This window comes from Ovis aries, chromosome 16 (assembly GCF_016772045.2).
Source record: "Ovis aries strain OAR_USU_Benz2616 breed Rambouillet chromosome 16, ARS-UI_Ramb_v3.0, whole genome shotgun sequence".
NCBI lineage: Eukaryota > Metazoa > Chordata > Mammalia > Artiodactyla > Bovidae > Ovis > Ovis aries.
Window position 1 is genome coordinate 4,133,195 of NC_056069.1, and position 12,171 is coordinate 4,145,365.

The 12,171-nt window shown below is 52.0% G+C and overlaps 1 protein-coding gene across 1 annotated transcript in view; it reads right to left on the reverse strand.

The window, feature by feature from the left end:
• Positions 1-9,553, reverse strand: part of STK10 (serine/threonine kinase 10) — a 130,051-nt gene extending 120,498 nt beyond the window's left edge. The window contains exon 1 of the mRNA XM_015101234.3: positions 9,121-9,553. Coding sequence (XP_014956720.3) covers positions 9,121-9,276 — 156 coding nt within the window. The 5' untranslated portion in view covers positions 9,277-9,553. The remainder of the gene's footprint in view (positions 1-9,120) is intronic.
• Between the last annotated feature and the right edge of the window lie 2,618 nt (positions 9,554-12,171).

Sequence of the window (12,171 nt, forward strand, 5' to 3'; positions counted from 1 at the left end):
GCCGTCACTGCAGGACGAGAAGGAGCCAGCTGTGCAGCCACACAAGAGCGGCTGGCAGCAGAACCAGCAAGCGCAAAGGCCCTGAGGCAGAGAGGCTGCGCTTCCTTCAGTTCCTCCCAGTGGCCCCCATCTTCCCTTAGACGGGGAGGTTGGCTCATGCTGAGTCTTCAGTCACTCCACGCCCTCCACCCTTAGGCCCTGGATTCTGGTTCTGGTACAGCCTGTTATTAAAGAGGAAAAAAAAAAAAAACACCTATAGAAGAAGGAAGAAAAAAAATGTAGTAAAGGGGAAAGCAGAAAGAAAGGGGAAGAGAAAGGAGAGTGAGTGCAAGGCAGCGGGGCAGGAGGAGGCAGCCGTGTGGCACGCCCCCCGCCCGCCCACGGGAGTGCTCAGCGCCTTCGGGAGTGCTCAGCGCCTTCGGATCCCGGGGCACCAGCAGCCCACCCCCGCCAGGGCCCCAAGGGCACCCAGCTTCCCCCCGACGCCACCCCCTTCCCCTGCCACTTCCTCCGTTCGCCCTGCCCGTGACCGTCACCACTTCCTCCGCGTGAGAGGCCACCACTGCCGTCCTGGGGCTCAGATCCAGTGGAGGCTGAGGCAGGCCGGAAGAAGGGCCCATTCCTGGGCTCACAAATGTCAGCGCCGCCAGAAATACCACAGCGAAGGCACCCTGGACCCTCTCCTCCCGATAAGCGCCCTTATTTCCCCCTCCAAGCTGCACAGCAGAAAAGGCACATGCTTCTGGCCAGAGATATCTGGGTTTAAGTCCCAGCTCTGCCATGGAAGAGCTCTATGATGCTGAGCAGGTCACTGTCCCTCTCTCGGCCTCTGCTCCATCTGGTAAGGATACTGACTCCTGCCTTTCACAGGTCTAGTGGGCTGTGAGAATAGTCTACTCGAGTCTAGTGGAATAAACGATAGACAAGAAGGGAGGGGGACTTCCCTGGCAGTCCGCGGTTAAGATTCTGCTTCCATTACAGGGGGCACAGGTTTGATCCCTGGTCAGGGAACTAGGATCCTGTAATGACACGTGGCAGGGTCAAAGAGAAAAATCAACTCCCCACTCATTTATCTTGTTTACATGCTAACGGCCAACACTCACATGAGGTTTTCCAACGTCCCAGACTAAGTGGTTTACATGGGTTATTTCAGACAAAAAGCCCTACGGTGTAGCTAACGAAACCACAGCATAGGTAAAAACCTTTCTCCAGGACCATACAACCTGCAAGGGAGAGGGCTGGGCTTCAACTCCAGGACCACACCCAAGTGCCCAGACCACCTCTGGTCCCTGGAAGCATAAGCTGCCCTTCCCATCTCACCCTCTTTGCTCTCTCCTGACCCAGCTCTCTAGAACCCTCCATGCCCACACACATCTCCTTCTTGGGTCAGCCACCGTCCACCAGTCACTTCCCTCCCTGGGCTCTAACCACTGTGCTAGCCTTCCCTCCCACACGTCCACCTACTACCCCTGGTTCCAGTCACCAGGCTGTGGCCACCCTGGCCCAGCCTCCACTCATCAATGGTCACCTTGGCCTTGGGCAGCCAGGACATCTGGATCTGGCATCCCCCAATTGTGTGGGCCAACCACTCCCCATCCAGTAACTATCCAAAGATCACTCTCCTCTAACACTACATGAGGCTGATCTCAGGACCAGGTCAGACCCTGGCAAGGTGTGGCACGGAGGACAGTAACCATGACGTCCACATTCCTCAGCGTGCCATTCAAGGCGCTCTCACTTGGCCCCCACACACTATTCTAGACCTGGCCTGCACTGGCCAGCTCCCCAGAGCCAAGCCCAGCTCCCCAAAGCCAAGCCCAGCTCCCAAATAATACATTGACCACTGGACTTGAGTGGGCAAATGAAATATGTACAGTGGGTCAGGGGGAGGGCACACAGCAGTGGAAGACAGTAAAAGCCAGATATACGCTGCCCGGTACCGAGCCAAGGCCACCACTGAGCATCTGAACCACGGCTGGACCACAGCAAGATGCCCTGTAAATGCCAAGCGCACAGCTTTTAAAGGCTTTGCATGCAATGAGAACTTTAAATATCTCTTTCTCTGTTGATTACATGCTGAAATGATAGCGCTTTGGATATATACTGGGGTAACCAAAATATACTACGAAAATTCACTTCTGATGCTTTTCCTTGTTTGAGTGTGTCTCCTAGAACACTTCAAGTTGTGTAGGTGGCTCCTGTTACATTCCCCTTGGACATTCTCCTCACTTCCAGCAGACATGACCCTGCATGAGTGCATGCCGGGCCATATCAGCATATCTGATCGGGGCTTTTATGTGAACACTCATGATTTCAAAATGCTGGCAATCACTTCAAATTTGATTCAGCCACCATGCGAGTCACACAAACCAGTCCACAAGCCCTATCATGCTCAAGGCCCACCCAGGGACAACCTGAGGCCTCACTGCCTGGCTCTCTCCTGGCCTGGGCTTCTTCCCCTCTGTCTGTCTGTCCTGTCCCCACCTCACCCTCCCTGCCCAGTGGAAGCTGCCCCCTCTCACCGCCAGTCCCATCGTGGTCCTGATACAACTCTCTTGCCGGGGCAGAGCCTTCCTTTCCCCTGTGGTCTTGAAAGCATCGGGTTAGGTGGGTAGCTGGCTCATCCTGTGTGCCTACGAGCTACTGATCTGATTCTCCCAGCTGCTCAGTGGGGTGAGCATTGGTCTCAGCCCCACCAAATACATGGGGAAACTGAGGCAAGCCACTCACCTGACTTCATACCGCAGCTAAGTAGGGCAGCCAGGATTCAAAGTCAGGTCCGCCTGGCTGCAAGGCCCAAGTCTTGTATCACACACCTGTGACAAACACAGGGGAGCATGGCTGTTTGCAGAACTGAATCGAGGCACATTTGTTTGTAGGAGGCAGCAGTGCCCCACAGGAGCGATCTTGCCCCCCGGGGGACATGTGGCCTTGTCCAGAGACATTTTTGGCTGTCTCAACTAGGGGTAGGAGAGGGAGGTGCTGGCAGTGGTGTCATTTTTGTAGGTAGAAACCAGAGATACTGCTAACATCCTATAACACACAGGCAGCCCCCATAACAAAGAAGGAGCTGCCCCAAATGTCAATAGTGCCAAGGTGGGAAGCCTGGTATAACGAACAAGCTCTTAACACTGAAGTCCTTCTGTTTGCCCCCAGCTTGGCTGAAGTAACTGGTCGGGACCTTCTTTGTTTCATAGCAAGAGCATCAGCAATAATGAACCATCTTCCTTTCCTGCCCACTTCCTGGGTGGGGATCAGGTGCTGAACGTATTACACCTTTCTAAGTATCTTATCCTTCAAATCATTGCCTCTGTTTTATAGATAAGAGTCTGGAGGCTCAGAAGTGGGAGTCACTTGTTTGGAGGTGCAACCCAGATCGTCCCGAGCCCCAAACGCGTCCTTTAACCTTCCTGCTCCACGCCCTTGGCAGCAGCTGGGCCTGGGAGGGACCCATCCCTGGCTCTTTTCTGGTGGCAGCCCCTGTAGGGAGCATAGATTCGATCCCTGGTCAGGGAACTAGAATCCCTCATGCCATGCACCAGGGTCAAAAAAAAAAAAAAAAACAGGGTGGGGGAGTGGGGAGTCAACTCTCCACTCATTCATCTTATTTACATGCTAATGGATAACACCCATGCAAGCTTTTCCAGCATCCTGGACTAAGCGGTTTGCACGAATTATTTCAGACCCAACAACAGAGATATTCCCCTAGTCCGAGTAACCAGGACTCAGGGGACACTGGGCGGAGGTGAAGGCTGGCTGTGCAATTGCTTAGCTGCTCTAGACCCAGACGGTGCGAGGCCAATGCAAAATCTGCCACTTTAGACCCCGTGGGCAGGCGACATCCCCAGGAAGCTCGGGTAACCTTGGTTTTCGGACCCAGCCAGGAACCCACTCACAATAGCAAGGACTTGTGTTTAAAAACACTAGGCTGAGCGGAAATAAGGTTACAGCCTGGGGGCAGAGCTCTTTCCGGAGGCGAAGGGGAGGTGCACGGGGATGAGGGAGACCTGGGCAGCCCCTGGAGGAAGCGGAAACCCAGGCTTTAAATTCAGGCAGAGTCGAGGTGAAAGGAGCTGCCAGGCTGGGTGGCGGGGCAGGATGTGGCCCCAGGGTTAACAATGGCTCTCTGAGCGGAGGGCACCTGAGGTCCCCACCCGGAGGGCAGCCGCTGCCAAGGCCCCGGATTCCCAAAGGACTCGGGGAATGGCCCTTAGTGAGAGCGAGGGGGCAAAGGAGCCGCTAGGAACTTATCTCATTTTCTTTTAAAAATCATGCTCAAAGAAGCATCACTCCTTCCACGGAATAATTCCCTTCAAGAGTTAAGCCTAAAGGATGATTTAAAATATACAGTCAGTTCTGCTATAATGCTTACTTTTTTAAAATGTCAGTTTTGTTCCAATACCACTGATGTATCAGGGAACAATTTTATCAAAACGCTAAATTCACATCTGCTTATGTGTTGTCTGCCACAAACACTAGGCAAACGCAGAAAACTCCACCCAAGTGACCCAACACAAATGAATATACACAGGGCACAGGCCCCTCAGACGCCTGTCAGCAACCTTTGAGACACACCCATCCCATACGGGAGCCCAATTCACCACCTAATTTCAGAGCGCAGAGTCTTGGCCACGGAACCACCATGGAAGTCCCACTAATTCTGTATTTCTTACCCACAAAACTTGTATAACACTCTGCTACTTGTTTTTTCAGGCAATCTTTATTTCTTCCAATTTGCTGATGAGGTTTTTGAGTGTTGTACCCTTATCCCCATTTGCTCACAAGGCTTCTGATTTTTACTGCATGATTCTGCACAGTTTAGGGATTTTTAGGAAGGCATATTTACATTACAGCAGAACTGACTGTATCGTGTAAAGGGTTTAGCACAGCGCCTGGCATATGATAAGCACTTAATTTGTCTTGTTAACAGTAAAAAAAAAAAAAAATTATGAGAGGATTACTTAAATATCCAAAAAGATTAAGATCATGGGGGCACTGACCCATCCCAGAAAGTATGTATGAAGCATTTAGAATAACACATGCAGAGGTTTAAGGAATGGAAGATGGCATAAAACACTGTAGCTTTGTAAATTACAACATTGCATTTTAACCAAAATTTTTCTTCTCCATAAAAATCAATTATGGGCTTTCCTGGTAGCTCAGCTGATAAAGGAGACCCCAGTTTGAATTCTGGGTGGGGAAGATCCGCTGGAAAAGGGACAGGCTACTCACTCCAGTATGCCTAGGCTTCCCTGGTGGCTCAGCTGGTAAAGAATCCGCCTGCAATGTGGGAGACCTGGGTTCAATCCCTGGGTTGGGAAGATCCCCTGGAGAAAGGAACAGCTACCCACACCAGTATTCTGGCCTGGAGAATTCCATGGACTGTAATAGTACATCCATATTTAAACAAATATTTTTTCTCCATAAAAATCAATTAAGTCTGGAAGGAAATATATCAAAATGTTAACAGCAATTGATGGGGCTTACGGTAATGTTTTTCTTTTTAAGTAAAAAAATTTTGTACTGTACTCCTAATTTTACAAAATCATAAAACTTTTGAAAGCTTAAAGACAACATAAGATGACAACTAAAGCAATCTTCAGGAAGCAGAAAAAAAAATCTCAGCCTGTTAACCCAGCTCTTCAGGTCCACAGGCTCCCTGCCTCTGTTCAGCATTTAAGGGCCTGCTTCACCCGCAGCTGTGAGAGTGGGCACACCTGCTAAAGGCAGATTTTTCCATTCAACACCACACCAAACACTTCCCTTTCCATCCTGTCTTCAGAACAAAGATTATTTCCAAGGGCAAGAATTTTTAAACTATATAGCCTATGACTTTTACTTTGTATCTAGTAATAAACTAAAAACTATTTCCCTCTGAAATCCATCTGAAATCCCTTAAGGAGTAGGTGAGAGTGAACTTGACGTTGCACAAAATCAACCTTACCTACCTCCTTTTCACCAGAGACAAACTGGCGGCTTACCAGGGAGAAAAGGGGAAAAGAGGCTCCATCGTAGCACCAGTGATAAAGAACCCACCTGCTTATGCAGGAGAAATAAGAGCTGTGGGTTCAGTCCCTGGGTTGGCAAGATCCCCTGGAGGAGGGCATTGGCAACCCACTCCAGCTTTCTTGCCTGGAGAACCCCATGGACAGAGGCGCCTAGAGGGCTACCGTCTATGAGATCACCAAGAGTCGGACACAGCTGAACAACCTAGCACGCTTGCACGCACACATCTTGACTGCTAATGCTTAGGCTTTGAGCCTGAACAAGACACTCAACAGGAAATCTATAATTGGCATCCGCTTCTGACAAGCCTTTGACAAATTGGGATTCTTGTGACTTCTTTTTTTTTTAATATTTGTTTTATTTGTTTGCCTGTATCCGGTCTTAGTTGCAGCACACAGGACCTTAGATCTTGGTTGTGGCATGTGGACTCTAGTTCCCTGAGCAGGGAATGAGCCTGGACCCCGTGCACTGGGAGCGTGGAGTCCTAGTTGCTGGACTGCCAGGGAGATCCCTCTCGTGACTTCTCACACCAGGGAAACCCTCAGGAAGGCCACCATCACCTAGGCTGCCAGAAGAAAACTCTGCTAGTTCTAGGACAGGAAGAGGAGATGCTGCTAGCTGTCACTTGCCCAGCTCACAGCCAACTGGTTACCAAGGCACCGTGTCAAAGCAGAAGTTCTGCTCCGAGATAAGAAACCTAGATGGAACCTCTGTCCTGTGCTGCTGAGATGGCCATGCCAGGGGACAGTGAAGTAGGGAGGAGTTACGGTCCCTGAATAGAATCTTTACTGAAGCAATAACTGCTTCAACTTCATCTCTAAGGGGCTGAGTAAACAGCACTTCTCCAGGGCAGGAGACAGGGGTCACAGAGATCTCTGATCTAAGACGGATCTTCCGAAGCTGTAACTAAGCCCAGAGCCTTGGTTCTAGTCCATTCCTTTCCCTGGGACCCAGGGTTCCTGCACATAACATGGGGATGGGCTGGACTGAACAGTCACACATGAAGGCCAGGCGCACAATCTAATAAACTGTCCAGGTGTATCAGCCATCACACAGCTCTCCTGGTCTAGCTTTGCCTTCTCTTAATTAGGAGAAAACCAAGGATTCAGAGGTGGTGGGGAGGGAGCTGGGGTGCAGTCGGCTCACAACTTTGAGCACTTCCATGTGTTCTGGAGAACCAGCAGACAAAGTAACTTGCGAATCAGATGGGCTCCTCTGTTTGGAACTTTCAGAGCAGTAGGGGAGTTTTACCCAGCTAAAGCAGGCGGAAATGACTATCGAAACTGACAAGGGGAAATCTTACCAGCCTAAAAGCAAAGTTCTGCATTTAGATTTGAAAGAAAATGAAGCCAGGATCCATTAGGGGACAGGGACAAGACTAATTGAAAGCCAACCCCGAATAAAACAAACATTTGCAAGAGCCAACAGCAAGCGCTGGAAACACCAGCTGAACCTTTTGGAGAAAGTGAGGGACATGGTGAGCTGAGCAAGGGCGCAGCTGCCCTCACAGGGGACAGAGCACACCTGCAGAGCAGGCTGTGTCTGGGGGAGCCCAGGACTTTGGTGGGGTGTCGGGGGGGGGGGGGTGTCTTGGGGGGGGGTTGTCCGGGGCGGGGGTCGCCGCGCAAGACTGAGGACAGTTTCCTGGTGCCCTAGAGAGAACAGGGAGCTTTGAGAAGGGTCAAGAAAAGACGTGCAAGTGTAGAATGTGCTGGCTGCCCTCGCCTACACGCAGAGCCCTCAGGCAGAGAAGCGCAGCAAGTCAAACAGCTGAGAGCCACCAGTGTGAGTGTCACAGCCTCTCCAACCACAGAACCTTTGCTCTGGTGGGGGTTCCACCCTGTAACAGGAAGTGCCTGCTTAGAGGGGAGGTGGTAGCAAAATAGACACCGGGATGGGCCTGGGTGGCCTCAAAATTGCCTCCAGCCATGTTTCTCAAAACTTAAAGTGCTTAGCAATCACCTGGGGATCTGTTACAACGCAGACCCTACTTGATCAGGTCGAGAGTGGGGCCTCAGATCCTGCATTTCTAATAAGCTCCCAGGGGATACTAATGTCACTCCTTCAGGGACTACAATCTGGTAACTCAGCTCACCACCACTTTCAGGTCGAAAAGAGCAAGTCTTGACCAGGAGGACTGAGAGAAGCCCTATCTGGGGTTCAAGCTCCTAAAAGGGGAGTCCTGCGGTCAGAGTGGTCCACAAGCTCAAGGAATCCCATGGAAGGTGACGGTGGCTCAGGACGGGGGTGTCCTCCTGGAGAACACGTGGGTTTCTCTGAGTAAAGGGTTTCCTAGGAGGAAGGAGATAGGGGAAGGGTGCCGTCAAGCCCTGAGTGTTTTTTGGGGTCCCCAGTACGACTCAGAAACACAGAACTTCTTCTCAGGACCCACACAATGCCTACAGCAAACGTGTCTAGAATTAATCAGCTATGCCCCACCCACCCCTCCACAAAAGCTCTCTGGCCTCCTATTCCTCTAGGGGAAAGGTGACTACAGGCTGGGAGACTCCCCAGCAGTGACTCATCCACATACTCAAATCTGACACCCGAAGCGCAGGATTCCAGAGGCCCTAACCTCCCGCTCTGCCGGCCCCAGCCATTTCCAAGCCTAACCTCTCACTCCGAACCCCCCTACCCCACCCCCGGTCTCTCCGTCTCTGGCTCATCTTCAGGTGTGTCCCTAATTTCATCGGACCCAGCCCTTCCAGACGCAGCCCAGTTGCTCTGTGCCCATCGCCTCGGCACCCTCACAGCATCTGGGTGGACTCCCCTAAAAAGTACGCCTAGTCTCGGACGCTAAAGTTCTATAAGCGCCCCTTTGTCTCCCCCTGCGGCGCCGAGAGCCGTGCGGGGCGCACAGGAAGCGCTCGGAAAAAGCTTGGGGGCAGCCGCCGCGCCGTCAGGGGCGCAGGGGCTGAGCCGGGCTGAGTGAGGGGACCCCCCGCCCCCGGCAAAGGAGAAGGGTCACCGGGACCGGAGCCCGGGACTCCGCGGTCAGGACCGGGCAGCTCCTCCGCGCTCTCCCGAGCCGCGGCCGAGACTGACCGAGGCCAGCGCCCCTCCCTTCCGGAGCGGCCCCACGCGCCCCGAGTCCCCCACTCTCGGCGCCCTCACCTTGTAAACCTTGCCGAAGGCACCGTCGCCCAGCTCGCCCACGATCTCCCACACCTCGTTGGGATCCAGGTCCCGGCGGACATGCTCGTATTCGCGGGACTTTCTCTTCTCGAAGGTAGACAGGCGCAGGATGCGGCGGAAATTGGCGAAAGCCATGGCTGGGGCGCGCGAGCCGGGGAGCGAGGTGGCGCGGCTGCCGCGGCCGCGAGGCGGAGGGGCTGGAGGGCGCCGCGGCGCTCGGGGGCTCTCCGCAGCCCGGCCCTGCCCCGCAGCCCGAGCCGGGTCAAGTGCGCCGGGGGCAGCTCGCGGCCGGAGCACCCGGAACCGCGCAGGCAGCCGCGGTCCCCGCCCCCGCTCGGTCCCGTCCCGGGGCCGCCTCCCGGTGCCGGCCCCGCTCGCGCCGCGCCCCTCGCCCAGCCTCGGGAGGCGTTCCGCGGACCCGGCTCCACCTGCCGCTCCCCGGCAGCACCCGGAGACCCCCTAATTGGCTACGGGCGCTCCCCGGCTCCGCCCGTCGCCGCAGGGCACTCTGGAAACTGTAGTCCCCCGCGCGCCGCGCGCCCGCGAGCAACCGGCTAGGCTTTGGATAGTTTAGGGGACGCCTCGGCGAGAGCGTCCCGGGGCTGGGAGGCCCCCAGAGTCACGTGGCTCCCGATATTTCTGCCGGAGCGAAAGGGGAACCAAACTGGCTCTTCGCGAGCGCCCACTGATTGTTGTCCAAAGACCAAGAGGGCGAACCGACATTAATCGCTGAATCCGCCCTGTAACTTCCCGGCAAAGCTGCTCTGCCCCCGCCCACTTTTCAGGTGGGGGCGCCGGGAGGGCTAGGCACCAGCCCCCCGCTACACATCCTGTAGGCTGAGCCGGTGCGGTTTCCTCGGCGCGGTGCTGCCTCCTAGCGCGGGAGATGCCGGGTCCTGGCGGCAGTGGTCAGTCCTGGAGACCCAGGCTCCCCGTCTCGCTTCCCGCCTCGCAGGGGCTCTGCCCACCGAGATCCACCCACCGGCCAGGATTACAGGGCTAGGAGAAAGAGCTCCTTGCCTACCTACGCATCACATGCATCAGGATGGGTCTTCAGGTATATTTGAATATTAAGTAAAAGCTTTCTTATTCTTAATTTCCCAATTAAAAAAAATAAGATCCTTACACAGGGAGGCCTGGTGTGCTGCTGTCTTTGGGGTTGCAAAGAGTTGGACACGACCGGGAGACTAAACAACATACATAGAATTAAGTCTTCTGACTTAAGACCATCATTCTCGATTCTGGCCATTTTTTACTTGCCGCTGTTAACTGTCTCTAGGGCAGTTACACTTATATATAAATCTAAGTGGGTTCCAAACGGTGGGCAGCGTGTAAAGCTTCTTACGGTAACTCTCCCTCGTAAATAGAGCCTCAGTGAATGTCACATCCAATAGTTCCGGTCCCTATGGAGAAAATTCATGTTGAGGTGTTTTTACCACTCCGGAACTGCAGGCAAACACCAATTTGGAAAGACAGCTGCAGAAGCCTACGGTTGCTGGTAGGGGTCTGCATAAAGGGTGCCCTGAGTAAAGACTGAAACGTCTCCACCACTTAGTGAGTGGTTGCAACTGTAGAAAGTCTTAATCACCAGAAGAAGCAAACACAGCACAAGACTGGGCTCTCACCCGCAAATAAGCCTCCCAGAGCAAGCTGGAAGGCCGGTCTTTCCCTGTTCCAGTCCACCTGACCAACTCTGTGAAGCAGCTGGGAGGACAGTGGGGAGGCTCTCCCATTGGGAGGAAGGGGCTCTGACTTAGGTCAGCCTAGGGGACTGTGAAGAAGGCTGAGCGCTGAAGAATCGATGCTTTTGAACTCTGGTGTTGGAGAAGACTCTTGAGAGTCCCTTGGACTGCAAGGAGATCCAACCAGTCCATTCTAAAGGAGATCAGCCCTGGGATTTCTTTGGAAGGAATGATGCTAAAGCTGAAACTCCAGTACTTTGGCCACCTCATGCAAAGAGTTGACTCATTGGAAAAGACTCTGATGCTGGGAGGGATTGGGGGCAGGAGAAGAAGGGGACGACAGAGGATGAGATGGCTGGATGGCATCACTGACTCGATGGACGTGAGTCTGAGTGAACTCCGGGAGATGGTGATGGACAGGGAGGCCTGGCGTGCTGCGATTCATGGGGTCGCAAAGAGTCGGACACGACTGAGTGACTGAACTGAACTGAACTGGGGGGTCTGGGAGTTGGAGGCCCAGGTTATCCCCAGGTCCAGTTATCCACAGGACTCTGTGAAAGCTCCAGAAAAAAATGAAGTAAGAAACAAAAATGGAGAGCTTCACTCAAAAATGTTATGTGAAAGAAACCAGACACAAAAGACCACAGGTTACATGATTCCATTTATAAGAAATGTCTAGAAAAGGCAAATCCATGGGGACAGAAAGCAGATTGATGGACTAAACTGAAATGGGCATGAGGGGTCTTTTTGGAGTGATGAAAATATTCTAAAACTGGATTATGGTGATGATGTAATAATTTGGCAGATTTAGTAAAAACCACTGAACTGTATACTTGAAATGGGTGTACTTTATGATATGTAAATTATATTTAAGTGAAGTTGTAAGAAATCAAACAGAGAGGTTTAACAAAACCAAGCTATATCTCTGAAATAATGAATAGACAAGACTGGTCAGAGACAAAAAAGGAGTTACAGAAAGGAAAATAGTCCCCAAGACAATGAAAATGAAGAGGAACATAGTATTAGGTACCATAGAGATATGAAATCACAAAATGACATTTTAAACAATTTTATGTGAATATAATTTATGTGAAATGGGTAATATGAAGTAGGTAATCATGTAGAAGAAAATATAAATGATATAAACAAATGATATACAAAATTATAAGTGATATATAAAAGATACATAATTTCAATAAGAAATAAAAGCCTAAATAAGCTAATAATGAATCAAGAAAGGAATCAAGAATCTAAACTCTGCCCCCACTGAAGGACATCATGTTATGTGGTTTTACAAATAATTTCTCCCTTTATATAAGTACTTTAGGACGATAAAGGAAATATTTCA